Here is a 17,590-nt window from a genome sequence, read left to right on the forward strand (position 1 = left end):
CGCTTTATGATTGTCACCCAGAATAAAACATATAGATCATTAGCTTCATCACACACACACACACACACTGAAACAGTCTGGTCTCGGACTTTTAAGTGAATATAAAGAACGTGTTAAATATTTCTCATAACCATCCCTGCGAACCTAAAAACAAAACTGCATTTACACTGTTCAACTATCCAACCGGGCTACTTTTACACGCGCGCGCAGGCGCGCGCGCACACACACACACACACACACACACACACACACACACACACAAAGAAAAAAAACATGTCCCTAAACAGTAAATTACAGCCTGAACACTTACCAAAGAAGACTTAGGCGCGCCGCTTCTGTTATCAACCATGCTTCTCTCCGTGGGATGCGACCAAATATCTGGAATACTCTGACCAAGATCTGACTTTTCTGTTCCTGAGAGTTCCACATTCACCATCCACACATGCAGGTCTTGATAGTTGGCTCAATACCTGAAGCCTTCTTGTGCTCACGGGGAGAGGTGGCAACTGTAGTGAAGATGACCTGGGAGGCGGAGATTAGCCCTCCTGTTCCACCTGCACAAAACACGTCAATACTGAGACAGGCGACAGGGCAGCAGCGACTGAACACTGGGGTCCTGAACGACTGTCTGCTCGCTGGACTGACTTGATCAACTTTATGTGTTTTCTCGTTAATGTCACTGTGCTTTTGGAATTTGCAATCCTGTTGTGTGCCTTGCTGCTGTGATTTGCACAAGTCGTACAAAACATAGCTTTTTTTTTTTAAATTTAAGATAATGGATTGATAACTATAGATGATTTTGCTTATCACTCTATGTGCGAATTGAATTATGTGTAGTATACTTAATTTGTACTTCATTCTTAATTTGTAAAATAAATGTGATTAATTTCATTTAAATTGTTTTACAATAGAGTGATGTTGATTGCAATTTCTGTACTCCTGTGATGTGTGTGTTAAAATATTAATTTGTCGAAACTGTATTGCCAATGTATGACTGAACATGCTTACTATAAATCAAGGTGCTTGATGCAAAAATTCATCAAGCACCAGAGATACTTCATGTAGGGGTGATGTCTTTGTATAAAACAGCATGGTCACACAGACACCTTTGTTGGCTAGCTCTCCATCAGAATTAGCCTACTACAGCCAGTGTTACTGCTCCATCCTAAACATACAGGCTCCAACTGCTCAGCTCTGTAAAGTTCAAACCAGGTATACCATTCTAAAAGTAAAACTAAATTTAGGAAATAAATTGCATTTTTGTATATTTTGACAATAATGGTATTAAAAGCTAAATTATTTGTTCACTTCACAAAATGATGTTTTAAGTGAAGAACTATTACACCATTTGTACCACTATATCAGTGTGAGAACATCATTTCTGTCAACCCTGCAATTAGCCACCATTTACCACAGGTTTGTGACTTGCAAAAGACACATTTCAGCCACTTTGTGAGTAACTACAACAAATGTACGAATACTACTAATATGTATAATTGTACATTTACTAGGTTTACCTATGCATTTGTCAGCTATGCTTTTAGTTACAATACATCCCTATTCTTCAAGTACACATGACCAAATATTTGTCTTTCAGTTCAGTTTCATTCATTCATTCATTCAGTTTTCATTCATCTTTCAGTCTCAGAAAAATGTTGTAGTCTTCCTCTTCTCACTGAAAGGAAATTAGAGGAAAGCTATTATTATATGTACACTCTTGATCATTTCACATATACACATATACAGTACCTTTTGTATTCGTATTGGTATTTCTATGGATGGATCATGAATGATTCTTGTTTTTTGCTTCTGTTCTTGCTTGTGTGTGTGTGTGTGTGTGTGTGTGTGTGTGTGTGTGTGTGTGTGTGTGTGTGTGTGTGTGTGTGTGTGTGTGTGTGTGTGTCCACAGAAGTTGTATTCAATAAATCTTTTGTTTGGGTCTTATGTGATGTCTTCATAGTCAAATGTAATGAGAAATAGCACAGCAGCTGCTAGTATGCCCACTATGGTGTTGTTGTGTCTGGCGTTTTAATGCAGCTAAATTCAAGTCCCATTCTCTGCTGGGATACCAGAGAGTGGTTTTGCGCTGGTGGACAGTCAGATTCTAGAGGTTACAAAAAGTCTCAGACTAATCCTGCACTGAGGCATCAGAGATGGTCATAGGTTTTCAATACAGCATAAGACTATCCAGTTTGTTAGTTAATTATAGGATTAACTATTCATGTCATCAATTTGCTACAAGCATATTGAGTCCCTATACAGATGTGTTTGGGACTGGGTCTCGGTAGCACACAGCATAGCATAGCATGGTAACGCACAGGAGTCTTTAACTCTGGTTGATGCGTGTTTGTTCATTGGTGGATGTCATTGTGATATCTGTGTAGTCAGGTTATAGGTAGTTTGCTTGGGCATTTCAAGTTTTGGCATAAGCAACCAAAGTTCTAAAGAGGAAAAAAGGTGAGCCTACTTATAAGACTGTAGGTAATCAGCTGATGAAGAAGAAATCTGTTGTTTTGACATTCAATTACTGCATAAACCTACTGTAAAAAAAAAAGAAAAGAAAAGAAAAAAAAACATTTTTCAAGGCATGCCTGATAATTGATGAAACAATCCCATTTTAAAATGATCATGCATAATTACTTTTCTTTCTAAAGGAATTAGCCAATATATTCCTCTATGGAAATGGCCCATAGTTGGTGTAAGATATGACAGTTTTAAAAAAAAGAAAAGACATTTCAGAAAATGTCAAGCAGCCCTGGAGTATAAATAGGTATACAGTTAAGAGGTCTGACACAGTGTGCTGTAAAACAATGCTATCTAGTGGCTGATCAGAACAACTCTCTGGAACAGCTGAAGTCTCCTGCATTGACATTGCCTACTGAGGGTAGGTGTCATACACACACACACACACACACACACACACACACACACACACACACACACACACACACACACACACACACTTCCATTTCATTACAGTGTTATTCAGAATAACTGTTGTATTAACCAGTCCTTGGTTAATGTTGAATCCTTGATTATGCGGCACATTTTCTTTAAAAAAATGCGATGGAATATGCAGGATATTTATGCAATATTATGCGATGAATTGTGGGAACTTGCAAAAATTGTGGGAACTTGCAAAACATGTGGTTTGATGAAAAAGAAGTGATTCCTCCAACACCCTGTTCTCACTAGGCTACTACCTCAATGTAAAGAGTCATTTCGTATTGCTTTCTATGATAAGCAAGCATACTACATCACAGGAAGTGCTGGGAATATTTAAGTTCTCATCTTGTTTTTTCAGACCTTAAACACATGGCTCAAACTTAAAAAAACATTGATGAGTCAAACAAGTTCTGTAGCTTTACAAAATAAATATGCTACAACCTCTGTTAAAATGAATAAGTAGAATATAAAAATATGTGTGCTACCTGTTTTACAGAGGTAGCTATACAAAACAGACATCTTCTGTTAAAATAAGTGCTTACAATGCAATCTCTTATTAACGTAAATGAACATACTACTAATATACTTACAACTGTAAGGTTTTTGAAACTAGTATTTTTTTTGTTGGCAAATAAAGACTGATTTGCTTGGCTTCATAGCGGGGTTTGCAGCTTTTCGACGATGTTCACGTCACGTAATTACGTCTCTTCATAACGTTCCCAAGGCAACAGGGGAAAATGGCTGCTCTTGTGTGAAGTAAACGCTACTTTTTTTTAACTTTCTGCTAAGATGTATGTGACTTTTTGCAACGAAAATGCGGGGATTATGAAATAATTTAAGCCCCGCATATTTTGCGCAGAAATCGGCAATTTATGCAGCGAAAGTGTGGTGTATTTGAAAGAATGCGGCCCAGCATAAATATGCGGACTTTGACTATGCATTGAATTATGTGATCGCATAATCGCGTGTTTCTGGAGGGACTGATTAACTGTGTGTTATTGTTACTCAAGAGGCTGATTTAAACCGGAGATCTTGTATTAAACTTGTGAGTGATGAGTAACATTTGGGGCTAAATGGCATTGTGGGTAATGTAGGCACTAAGTTAAGAAAAGGTAGAATAATGCATATTCAATTTTGATCATCCGCTTTTAAACTGTTGGTAATGAGTGGAAACTTGAGAAACAGTGGTATAAGAGTGCAATGTTAGTATGGTGAATGCTTTTCAAAACCTACATTGCCTACAATGCAATTTACCCTCTGAGTGACATCATGAAATGTATCAGATTACATGCAGCCACCTCTGGAGCTACAAAAGGTTTAATACTTTTCTTTTTTTTTAATTAGTGTGAAAAGGTGTCTTTGTTTGATTTATTTATCTGGGGCATACATATAGAAATTAGTTCATTTGACTTTTTTAAGAATTAATAACATATGAAACAATGTCATATAGTCTATGTAGTGTTGTGTATTCTATTGCACTTATTGTCTCAATAAACTTTTTAAACAGCTTGTTACTCATCTGAACCCATTTCATCCTCATCCACTAAGACCATCTATGTCTCTCGTCTCTTCAAAAGGTTGGCAACTATCGATGATTTGAGGAGAGGCAGCTCTTGAGACATACTCTTAGTGAGACTCCGATGAAAGGTTATTGAGCCATGGAGGAGATGACCTCTCCATCCTGTCAATGACTAACCTCCAGGGACTGTTGATGAAAATTGCCAGGTGCAGTCAGTTGCTTCACAGCTCATACAAACTACTAATCTACTAATGATGCTTCTCATTATAAGAGCATCAACTTTTCAATCATCAATCTAACCATTTTTATTCTAAGAAATGTCCTGTCATGTTGCTCAAAAGACATTTTTTTGGAGCCTCTGTCAATACCTGGGTAGGCTTGAACAATGAATGGTCAAAAAGTCAGGTCAGCAATGGCTGTCTCATGAGGTACAGCAGTTGCCCCCTTACTGAACTAAAAACATGTTAAGCATCATTATTCCACTTCACAGTATAAAACACTTTATTTAATTGAAAGAAGCTTATTCAAACAAGCATCCTGCCTAGAAAAAGTAGAATAAAAATGATGGCTAACATGGTTTCAGTGGAGGTCCACTTCAGGTGTTGTCTAATCAGTAATGTCCATGTTGGATCGTTCTCTGTGAAATGCACTGTTTTTGCACCTCATTACAAATTAAGCTGTAGTGATTCATGCATGCAATTTGGCTATCAATAATGAATTATTATTAAAAGATAAAGATTCCCAATTCACCAAATCAGTCTCACAAAAAGAGTACTAAAACTGTCAGTTTGCAACTGTGATTGATAATTAACTTAATAACTTCCAAGGGTAAGGGTTAGGTAACAAAATTTACCATAACAGCTAGTAGGATTTTGGAGTCTTTGACAGACTATGTTGGCAACATTCACTCTTGTACCATATTAAATAGTCAGCATGAAGGCTCAAAAGTCATATTACTTGTACTAAATATAGGTGAGTATGTATGTGTGTCTGGAAGAACAAAAGCAAAATGGAGGCTAGGATGCTGCACCACAAGGCATCGACAAAGGCAGACCACAGACAAAATGGTTGATCGAAGGGAACCTGCAAAATGGGTGACAAGGGTGAGATAAGGTTCACATTGGTGGATCACCACTTGTTTCTTTGATAGGAGAGAAGAAAGAAATTATGGCAGTGCTCACAGCATTTGCTCAGTGTGTGTGTGTGTGTGTGTGTGTGTGTGTGTGTGTGTGTGTGACATGAGAAGAGAAGATGGTTAGTTCCATGCAAAGACCCTGAGTCTTTGCATGGAACTGAGTGAAGCATAATTCAACTAATGTCAAATTAGCCGTGTTGAAAAGCAAACTACCGATAACCTGCCCTGAGATCAGAATAACACCCAAGCAGTGAACGAACACAGAGATTGAACAGATGCACTGTAACAAAATTACCTTAAATTTACAGTAACTTACTGGCAACAATTAGCCAGCAAGTTACTGTGAATTCTTTTTACAGTAAAGGTACAGTAATATAAAATAAAATACAATTGAACAGTGTGATTTCAGTTGTATTTACAGTATTGTATTTTTAACTGTAAAATAAAAAAACAATTAAATACTGTGATTTCAACTCTATTTACAGTGCTGGTTAATTTACTGTACAAGTAAAAACAGTTAAGCACTGTTTTTTTGAGGTATTGTATATGGCAATACAGTACTATTAACAGTAGGTAACACTTAATCACTGTTAATTCAGTTTCTCACTGTACAATTTAAATACTGTATCGCTATGATCAGAATCAGAAATACTTTAATAATCACAGGGGGAAATTATTTTTTTATTCATGTTACAAGCTCCAGATATACAAATAACATATATTATACAAGCAACATCTATTAAGAGCAAAATATAAATATAACGTAAATATAATAAGAATTATATATATATATATATTATAACTATCACAATAAAATAATAAATAATGTGCAAGAAGTACAAAAAAGAAACGACTGTCCATGTTTGAGTCAGGTTACAGAAAGAGGGGTGTCTGACTCTCTTAGGGAGGCGTTATGAAGTTTAATGACCACAGGCAGGAACGATTTCCTGTGGCACTCAGTGGTCCATCTGGGTGAGAGGAGTCTCCCACTGAATATGCTCATCTGCTGGGCCGGTGTGTCGTCAAGAGGGTGTGTGACATTATCCAAGATGGACTGAAGCTTGAACAGCATCCTCCTCTCTGCCACAGTCGGTAGAGTGTCCAGCTCCTCCCCCACGACATCACCAGCCCTTCTGATCAGTTTGTTCAGTCTGTTGTTATCTGCGACCTTCAGCCAACTGCCCCAGCATGTGACAGCGAAGAAGATCGCACTGGCCACAACAGACTCATAGAACATCCTCAGCATCGTCTGGCAGCTGTTAAAAGATCTCAGCCTCCTGAGGAAAAAGAGTCGACTTTGGCCCTTATGTAGACCACCTCAGTATTTCTTGTCCAGTCCAGCTCATTATTAAAGTACACCCCCAGATATTTATATTCCTCAACAGTGTCCACAGGGAAACCCTGGATGGAAACAGGGGTCACTGTTGTTTTCAACCTCCTCAGATCCACTATAAGCTCCTTTGTTTTTGTCACATTGAGCTGCAGATGATTCCGTTCACTCCAAGTGACAAAGTTGTCCACAACAGTCCTGTGTTCATTCTCATCACCCTTCTCAATGCAGCCAACTATTGCTGAGTCATCAGAAAACTTATGAAGGTGGCAAGACTGAGTGCAATAGTTGAAGTCAGAGGTGAATAGGGTGAAGAGGAAGGGAGAGAGGACAGTCCCCTGTGGGGCCCCAGTGTTGCTGACCACCCTGTCAGACACACAGTTCTGTAGGTGTAATGGATTGTTATGTGACAGAAGGAAGAAAGAGTTAATTGATCAAAAAGTAATCCAAACCAAGGTGGATCGAGTGTGCAGTGATCTGTTCGTAATGACTTAAACCAAAGTTGATCTATTGTGCAGTTATCTGCTAGTAATGCCTCGGGGCTCCGTAGAGGGAACCGCGCTCTGCTTCCTCAGATGAAAGTTATTGTTAAGTTTAATGAGTTAACTATGTTTTCTGCTGATTTATTGTTGGGAAGAGTTTCTTGCTAGCTCTGACGGTGCATTTGCTAGCTCCAGGAGACTGCGTGGCCAAACTGAATTGTTCTCAGCCTCGTCATTTAAGCTCGCTAATGTCTGTGCAGTAAGATAAGATGTTAACCTTTTTGTTGAAGAGACAAGACTGTTAAGAAAATATTTCATAAGTCATTGCTCATGTGATAAGTTAGTAAGAACATGATTTAAATATATTAAGAGAAGTTGAAAATACATGTTTGTAAAAGTATTTGTGGTCCTGATTCTGAAGGTGATGAAAGCGAAATTGGTTGAACATAATTGAGTATAATTTGTGTTGCTTGAAATGACAAATACAGATAAGTGAATGTAAGAGCTGCGTGTGGATCTCCTCACTCCTCTCTCACCACTATTTCCCCCGTTTAAGGGTACAACATTTGGAGGCACTGCTCAGATGCTTGTTTGGAGGACCATCCCTGAGCTCTCATCCAACATCCCTCTAAATTACCCAGGCATCAGAGAAAGGATTCCAGAAAAGCCGTTGAGGCGGGCGGTCTTCAGACAACCTGGCAACTTGTATCCTGAAGTGAGCAAAAGTGACCACTAGGGAGCAGGAAAGGGCCATAAAGTCAACTAAACCCCCTGTTTTACTGCTTTTGGCAATTCTCTGATAAAGTATGCAATGTGCTTCAGATATCAGGACTGGGAAAAGAAGAGGTGACTGGTAAAACTCAGCAAATTAATTGCATGTGTAATAAATCATCTTGAGCAGGAAGAGTTGGCTGAGTTAGAGGATGAGAGCATGTCAGATCTCCTTAATATTCAAAACATTATAGACAAACTTCAAGTGGCAACCTACCTGGATGAATATGAAAACACTGATCAAACTGATGAACAAGACAACCTGTGAAAAGAGGTGGAGGCACTGAGATTGTCACTACAAGAGAAAGAGAATACTTCGCATGGACTTGTAAGTACAAACACAAACCCCCTTCCAAAGTCCAGCACCCCTGTGAAAAGTATACCCACAGCCCCCCCAAATTGCAATATGTGGCACAAAGACTTTAAGATATCAGGGCAAATAGGCGAGCCAGGACAAAAAGATAGGCTAACCTTTTCTAGTCTGGCCAGACAAATTGAAAGTGGGCTTAGCAAAGAATACCCAGAGTCAGAGATCAGCGATGCGGTTATTTGCGCGATCGCACCAGGCCTGCACTTAAGGAGTTACCTCGAGGGGAAGGGAAAAATAACACTGCCTGCCCTTTGCAGGATCCTTAGATGTCATTACCAGGAGAGAGGTGCCACGGAATTATACAAACAACTCACCTCTGAAGCACAGAACAGTAAAGAAACCCCCCAGAGTTTCCTGATTAGAGCGATGGACTTGAGACAGAAAATCCTATTAGTCTCTCAGGAAGCCGATTCAAACATGAAATATGATCCAGCACTAGTCCAGAGTCTATGCATGCACACTGTCCTAACCAGCCTACAGAGTGACAATATCAGTAGTGACCTACAGCCTTACCGCCTACAAATAAGTACTTCAGATGAACTGCTGCTTGAGAGACTGAACACCGCCTGTGCCAATGAAAAGGAGAGACAGGACAAAAAGAAACCTGCTGCTCCATCTCAAGTAACAAATGTGCAAATGGTCCATTCAGGTGAAGTTCCAGTGGAAAAGTAAATCATGACCCAGCAAAGCCCAGCCACGCTGGCCCCTGATCTGCTGTCCGAGATTAAATAAATGTGCTCTGATATGGTGTTGTTGAAAGACCTGAGAGCTGAAATGGCACAAATAAGAGAAACCATCCAAAAGTCCACACCTGCACCCCCATAGTATCCCCAACCAAGCTGAGAACTAGAAAATGTGTCTGCCCCTTATCCAGTGTTCTCAACCCCACAGCCCTCACCTTATAAGACTGGCTCACACGCCATGCCATTTTATCACCAGCAGTCATCAGCAGCAGTGCAAGAGTACCAGCAAGCTTTTGGTCCTAGACGGATGAGAGGAACAGCCCAGTTCCAACAAGGGTTTGCACCACAGCTGTATTAGTCAGCACCACGCCCCCACCCAAGATGTTTCACTTGTACTCAAGCAGGTGAGGAGTAATGTCAACACTGCTTCAGGTGCGGAAGCAGTGAACATTTCAGAGCAGGCTGTAAAGCGCAGAGACCAGCAGAACCTGCAAGGAAGAGCCCTTTAAACTGAGAGGGGTTGCTCCAAATGGGCATGTAGCAACCAGCGATATGAATAAGTCCCAATTTTGTGCAGGCTGTGAAGAAGAGAAAATAAGAGAGACCCTTAAATGCTGTTCAATTTGCAAAAACACGCTGCATTGCTCAAAAGAATGTCTGGAGGCTCACTGGCCTTCACACAAAATACATTGTAAGCCATATGCATGTTCAGCTGTTAGAAAACAGGCAACAAAGCTATATCAGAAAGCTAAGTGTCAAGAAAATAGTGCCCAAGAAAAAACACCTACAGTAAGGGAGCTAGTAGGGAAAAGGTGCATCATTAGGTGTTACGTAAGCAAACAAAAGGTCCAGGCGCTTTGGGATACAGGTTCACAAGTTTGTGCTATAGAGGAGATATGGAAAGCAAGCTACTTACCTGACGTGCCATTAAGAGATGTTACAGAGTTCATTGACCCACTTGATTCTTTACGAATTGAAGCAGCCAATGCTGAGTATTTACTCACGTGTCTGAATGTATGAAAAGAGTTCCAGTCTGTAATATTGTACTATGTAAGACAAAATGTGTCAGTAGAGTTGCTCTATGAGTGTGCATAATGTGTGCGTTAAAAAAAAAAAAAAAAAAAAAAAAACCTTTATTTGCACTAAAGGTCAAAGGTTAGGATGTTGGGGACAACATCTATTTTTGAGGGGGAGTATGTAACGGATTGTTATGTGACAGAAGGAAGAAGGAGTTAATTGATCAAGGAGTAATCCAAACCCAGGTGGATCGAGTGTGCAGTGATCTGTTCGTAATGACTTAAACCAAAGTTGATCTATTGTGCAGTTATCTGCTAGTAATACCTCAGGGCTCCGGTAGAGGGAACCATAGACATATAAAGAGTAGACGCCGCAACGGCTGCCGGGCAGGGAGAAATGCGGCGGCCATCTTGGGGCGGTCATTCTTCTCCGAGTTGAATGAATGTAGGCTACTAAGAAGAACGAAGAAAGAGGCATTCCACTTCCTTCCCGTCCCCATTTGTTATCCAGGTTTTGTTTTAGTCACTCATGATTCTCTCTCTCTCATTTCTCACTCATTGACCTGATATGAGTTATATTGATACTCTATATATGATTTATATATATTTTCATATTCTCTGATATATAAATCTATCTATCTATCTATCTATCTATCTATCTATCTATCTATCTATCTATCTATATCTATATCTATATATCTATATATCTATATATATATATATTATATTATATATATGAATCATATTGATACTCTACATGATTTATATATTTTTCATTTTCTCTGATATATAAATGTATATATATATAATATATTATATATGAATCATATTGATACTCTACATGATTTATATATTTTTCATTTTCTCTGATATATAAATGTATCTATTACATATATGGATAGATATATATGATTTATATTTTTTTCATATTCTCTGATATATAAATGTATATATAATATATATATGAACATATTGATACTCTACATGATTTATATATTTTTCATTTTCTCTGATATATAAACGTATCTATAATATATGTGTGTGTGTGTGTGTGTGTGTGTGTGTGTAAATATATATATATATATATATATATATATATATATATATATATATATAGAGAGAGAGAGAGAGAGAGAGAGAGAGAGAGAGAGAGAGACTATATGATTTCTGTTGTGTTTATAGTGTTTGCAAAATACCTATCATACATAACATATATCATACATCAGAATATTCTATTACTGTTAATCCATTTATAATGAATAAAATACGCCGGCCCATGTGTCCTGTGTCATAGCTATAATGTATGACGTTTACAGCAAAAAAAAAAACGTGTGAAAATCAGTTTCTATATCAGAGTTACGATTGATTAAATGCGCTGGAACCTAATCGCGCCTGCTGAACAGATTACACTGAGTGGAACGGGTGACCGCCCCAAGATGGCCGCCCCAATTCTCATCAGCGCCAACAGGCAGCAGCGTTCGATGCGGCGTCTACTCTTTATATGTCTATGGAGGGAACCACGCTCTGCTTCCTCAGATGAGTGAATGCAAGAGCTGCGTGTGGATCTCCTCACTCCTCTCTCACCACTATTTCCCCAGTTTAAAGTAATTTCTGTACACGAAGCATGATAAACAAAATATATTAGGAACAATTTTCGCCACGTTATTGTGAAGTTTAATGAGTTAACTATGTTTTCTGATGGTTTATTGTTGGGAAGAGTTTCTTGCTAGCTCTGACGGTGCATTTGCTATCTCCAGGAGACTGCGTGGCCAAACTGAATTGTTCTCAGCCTCGTCATTTAAGCTAGCTACTGTTGTGTTAATGTCTGTGCAGTAAGATAAGATGTTTACCTTGTTGTTGAAGAGACAAGACTGTTAAGAACATATTTCATAAGTCATTGCTCATGTGATAACTAAGTAAGTACTAGTAAGAACATGATTTAAATATATTAAGAGAAGTTAAAAATACATGTTTGTAAAAGTATTTGTGGTCCTGATTCAGAGGGTGATGAAAGCAAAATTGGTTAAACATAATTGAGTATAATTTGTGTTGCTTGAAATGACAAATACAGATGAGTGAATGCAAGAGCTGCGTGTGGATCTCCTCACTCCTCTCTCACCACTATTTCCTCCATTTAAGGGTACAACATAGGCGTACGTACTGTGGTCTGCCCATCAGGTAATCAACAATCCAGGACACGATGGGGGCATCAATCTGCATGGCAGCCATCTTCTGACCCAGTAGAGCTGGACGTATGGTGTTGAAAGCACTAGAGAAATCAAAGAACATGACTCTCACAGTGCTCACCGACTTGTCCAGATGAGTGTAGACTCTGTTCAGCAGGTAGATGATGCCGTCCTAAACTCCCAGGCGGGGCTGGTAGGTGAACTGTAGTGGATCAGTGAAGGGCCTGACCATAGGCCTTAGCTGCTCCAGGACGAGCCTCTCCACAGTCTTCATGATGTGAAATGTCACAGCCACCAGCCTGTAGTCCTGAGGGCCACTAGGACACGGAGTCTTTCGCACAGGAACGAGGCAGGATGTCTTCCACAGCACACTGGAGGTGCAGGTTCAGGTTGAATACTTGACTAAGTACTCCACACAGCTGGGGGTCACAGACTTTAAGCACCCTCGGAAGAACACCTTCGGGACCTGCAGCTTTGCTGGAGTGAAGTCTGATCAGCTGACTTCTCACCAGCTCAGGTGTGCAGAACACTGTAGAGGTGACAGTTGGGGGAGAGGTGAGGTCCTCAGGTTGTGGAGGACATGATGCAGAGCAGGGGGGAGGGGTGGAATAGGTGGGTGTGAATTGAGGTGGAGGGGGGCAGACAAGGGGTCTGTAAGGAGGAGTAGGGAGAGGTAAAGTGGCAGTTGTTGTTGGGTAGCCAGCAGCAGAGTCTTTTGGGAGAAGGGCCGCAGTATCAAACCTATTAAAAAAGAGGTTCAGTTCATTGGCCCAGTCCATACGGCCATCCAACCCCATATTACCAGTCTTTTGGAACCCAGTGATGGTTCTCATGCCACTCCACACATCCCTCATCTTGAGTCGCTTGAGTTTATTCTCCAGCTTTCTCTTGTAATTGTCTTTAGCCTCCCTGATCTTAAGTTTGAGTAACCCCTGCACTCTGAACGCCCACTTCTTCTCATTCAGGATGACCTTTATGTCCTTAGTGATCCAAGGTTTATTATTAGCGTAACAGATTACAGTCCAAGCAGGGACATTGCAGTCCACACAGAAGTTTACATAATCCGTGATACACTCTGTGAGCCCATCAATGTCCTCCCCATGGGGCTCACAGAGTGCAGGCCAGTCAGTTATTTCAAAGGAGCCCTGCAGTGCCTCATGAGCCTCCTCTGACCACCTCCTCACAGTTCTTGTGGTCATAGGCTTCCTCTTCACCAGAGGCACATAGCAGGGTTTGAGGTGAACCAGGTTGTGATCTGACCTGCCAGAGGGGGCAGAGAAGAGGAGGTTTATGCGTCCTTAATGTTAGCATACATAAGGTCCAGGGTCCTCTCCTCTCTGGTAGGACAGCTGACGTATTGTTTGAATGTCGGCAGAACTGTATCCATGGTGACGTGGTTGAAGTCTCCCGACATGATGATGAGGGCACTGGGGTGTTTAGTTTGAAGAGATGCTGGTGTGTATGGTGCTGCAGGCAGATGTTGGGTTTGAAGAGGGAGGGATGTACAGGACAACAAGCAGGCACCGGAGAAGACCCTGGACTAGGTGAAGGGATTACATTTCCACAATGGCCTGGGAACGCCTCAGGATCCCCCAGTCAGAGTTGGTCAATGTGGCCAAGAAAAGAGAAGTTTGGGGCCTCCCGCTGAAGCTGGTAACCCCCACAAACCAATTACAGATAAGTGGATGAGGATGGGTGGATCTTTAAATAAACCATCGTGAACTTTCAATGCAAAAGCTATTATCAGAACCTCACCTGCATCTAGTCAGTTAGCCAACTGAACTCAGTCAAGTCCCTGATGAATGAGATTATATGCAGGTTCATGTATGAAGTCTTCTGCTTCACCACTCTCCCAGTCTTCCAGCTCATCTGCCCCTTGGTACTGCACTTGGTGGAGGCAGGATTGTTCCTGACTAAAAACCTATGAAAAGAGTACAGGAGTAAGGGGGTGGGACAATATGAACATATTAACAAATAACTGGTTAACAAATCACAACTGGACATAAACCACTCTCCTTTGGTAACCGTTTGCAGAAATCTGCTATGCAATGTTAATTTTGACAGCCGTTTTGATTTTAGTCTTAGTCCTACTCTTCTTGACCAAAATGCTTATTAGTCACATTTAGTCTTTGCTATCCAGTTTTAGTCTAGTCATGGTCAAGAAAAATTAAAGATATTTTTGTCCAGTTTTAGTCATTAGTTTTAGTCACACAAACGCATATGCCAAAACAGGTAGACTGAGACGGAGATAAAAATGCTATAACATTTAAAGCTCATGCACGCATGCTACCGCAACAGGTGGGAACCTGTATATCAGCTATGTTCATGTGCATATCCAGTGTATGACACAGTATAAATGACGCTGTAGGCATGGTGGCACAGTATGTGCTGCCTACACCAGATGCACACATTCTCAACCCCCTGGAGTGTGACAGAGGGTCTACAGCCTCTATGGCGCCCTTGTCCAGGAGGTAGTAGATTTGATCAGTGAGAAACCAAGCTAAACGGCTTCACCCAAACTGGGTTATGTAATCTACTAGTCGTTTGATTGCTGCGAAGGCGTGGCCTTATGAACTTAATGGGCCACATCATATTTGTATCAAGATGGTTAAAATCGACCCTCAGAAGTTATCATGCAAGAGATGCAAATTAAGCACAGATTAAAGGAGAAAAAACATCTGTTGATTGAATTGTTTGTTTTTTCAGGGCAAATCCTACTCCCCAACCATCTACGCCTTGCATTCACTCAATTTCTCCCAAGGCTTTTACATAAAAAGGAATATAGTGTATACATGCCCTTAGCCCAACAACCCTTCTGTTCTCTAATAAAGCATTCACGTTTTAAGGAGGCTTCAATCTACACTATTTAGATTCTAAAGACCAACAACATTTTAAAGGAAGAAGGTGATTTTGAACAGCTTTTCAGCTGTCAATTTGCTTTTACACTTTAATCTATCTTTCAATCAAGCTATTCAAGATAATAAATACCTCTGAACAAACTCCAGTTTTGTGCTGGCTTCCACCTGATTCTCCAGGTTGAATACATAGTAACAGGTGAAGAGAGCTGCCAATGCAGTGGTGAAGTCAGCCAGGCAAGCAGCAGGTGGGATTACGACCCTCCCCTCAATCGACAGCATCCATTTGTTTGCAGTCAGGATTGTCTCTCCTTGGTAAAGAGTCATTAAAAAAATTATATGTCATAGCAATACATTCTATAAATGATTTGCGCCACATATATCTGCACTCTGAATGTGGCTTGACCCAGGCTTTGGCGTGATTTAGGAAAAATGTCACTAAAGGCGTCTGAAACGTCTAGCGACAAAGTCTGCGTCAGCGGGAGTGGTAATCACCTATGAATGCCAGCAAAGATAAGAGTTACTTGAAATTAACCAGATATTATATTATCTCTAGGAAAGAAAAAGCGTTTTGAAATATGTTGATAAAGAGGCAATGTGCCATATTTTTTGTTGCTCCAATGATTTGTGCATTTTTTTACCCCTTGGAAATAAAAAAAATCAACTGCATTGTGTGTTATAGTGTGAGGTGAGGTATATCAATGAAAAAGTACTCAATCACCAATAACACAAAGGTGCCCTCAAAAAAATATACCTGACCTGAAACCCATTGCGTCAAACTATTAACAAACAGACTCCAAACACCTAGCAAGACAGGACTGCCAGACGCAAACCTGCATTTACTTGAACCCAAGTGTAAGATGCCATTGGAGGCTTGCCAACCTGCAATACAATTTGGGGGGCATAAAATGTATCACTCTAATCAGGAAAAATTATTCTGCTGCAAAAAATGTGACAATTGATTGTTGAAAAGTAAAAGATTTAAGTAATTAAGGAGCTTACATCAGCAAGGAGAAAAAGTGACTACCCACATCACAATGCTTGGGGAAGGGTTTGCATTGATGTATTCCCGCTGTTTAGCATAAATGATTGCCATTAGATCTTCTACCCTTCCTCTCTCAGTGCCCTTAAGTCCCTCTCGGCTGAATATATCCAACATCTCAAGCTTCTTTCCCTTTAATGATGTTGACATTTCCCCATCTGGATAGTCCTCTGGCTGCCAACGAACACATGTGTAACTGTCGACTCTTACACATGTAGCTACTGCTCGCTGGTCATCACCACCATCATCTCTCTGGGTGTGTTTGGGCTTCCTCAGACGGGAAAGAGTGTTGCCTTGATATTCTACTCTGGTCTTGAAATGATTTATAACACTGAAATACCCACATCCAAACCCACAACCCCTCTTCTTTTTTGTCTAAAAAGCTATTTGGATATTTTTGAGTGATAGCTTTTGCCACTACCACGCACTCTCTGCGAGTAGGGTTCAAGGAATGCTCTCTCATTGCATCAACAATGACTCTAATCAAGTGTCTGCAGTCATCCGGAGCTGGCCTCTCACCAGCATCTACTGCTCTTCTAAGAGTCGGCCTCACTTTGTTCCATGGCGCCTCAAAACTGTCCACACATGCAGACATGGGACTGATGGGTGATATGGGTGATATGGGGCATGTGCTGAAAGAGGCAACTGGCAGTGGCTCAGGCGATGAAGGGCTCTGCTGGGGATTGGCAGGACCTGCATTACACACATGAGTGAAAGCACAGAATAGGTTGTGACCAGATTGATACCACAAAATAATGTCCTCCAGATTTTCTATATAACCCCATATTCTGCAAGTTGTTACTTTTGATTAATCTGTAAATGATTATATGGAAAAGACTTACATTCTCTGGCATTAAAGTCACAAATGAACAGACAAAAAAAAAAAACAAACAAAAACAAACAAACAGTTTAATATGCTCTGACATTATTAAGTCATAAATCTGTGATGAAAAACTGTCATCTAATGAGCTGAAATCAGATCATTTAAACTTTTTTTTTCTTTACAAAATGATGATTGAATGATTGCTGATTAATTTAGTTATTAATTGTTGCAGCTCAACTAATACGTTAATTAAAGCAACTGTAATCACCTCACCTCTTTTCAAGGAATGAAGAATCTTTCTGCACTGAATGGGTGTGAGCAGGTGTTAGATGTCATCTTCTTGAATGAACTGCAGATCATCTGGGCCTTCAACACCTACTTTGGTCACCAACTCACTGACCAAAGTTTCAAGTTTTGCATCATCTAACTGTG

The 17,590-nt window shown here is 40.2% G+C and overlaps 1 protein-coding gene and 1 long non-coding RNA gene across 3 annotated transcripts in view; one reads left to right on the plus strand and one right to left on the minus strand.

Annotated features, from left to right (window-relative positions):
* arid3c (AT rich interactive domain 3C (BRIGHT-like)) overlaps positions 1-3,613 on the minus strand; it is a 104,450-nt gene extending 100,837 nt beyond the window's left edge. The window contains exons 1-2 of the mRNA XM_037097956.1: positions 3,537-3,613; positions 311-554 (exon numbers count right to left, since the gene is read on the minus strand). Of these exons, the coding sequence (XP_036953851.1) occupies positions 311-436 (126 nt within the window). The 5' untranslated portion in view covers positions 437-554; positions 3,537-3,613. The remainder of the gene's footprint in view (positions 1-310; positions 555-3,536) is intronic.
* Positions 3,614-3,667: 54 nt separating this feature from the next.
* On the plus strand, positions 3,668-10,679 carry LOC119019432. Of its 2 annotated transcripts, XR_005075048.1 has the most exons (4): positions 3,668-3,702; positions 4,524-4,671; positions 7,969-8,117; positions 8,378-10,679. It is a non-coding gene; the product is annotated as an uncharacterized LOC119019432 (long non-coding RNA). The 2 variants fall into 2 exon arrangements; XR_005075047.1 differs by having other exon boundaries at positions 7,969-10,679.
* The last annotated feature ends 6,911 nt before the right edge of the window (positions 10,680-17,590 follow it).

The sequence above is a fragment of the Acanthopagrus latus genome, chromosome 5 (assembly GCF_904848185.1).
Source record: "Acanthopagrus latus isolate v.2019 chromosome 5, fAcaLat1.1, whole genome shotgun sequence".
NCBI lineage: Eukaryota > Metazoa > Chordata > Actinopteri > Spariformes > Sparidae > Acanthopagrus > Acanthopagrus latus.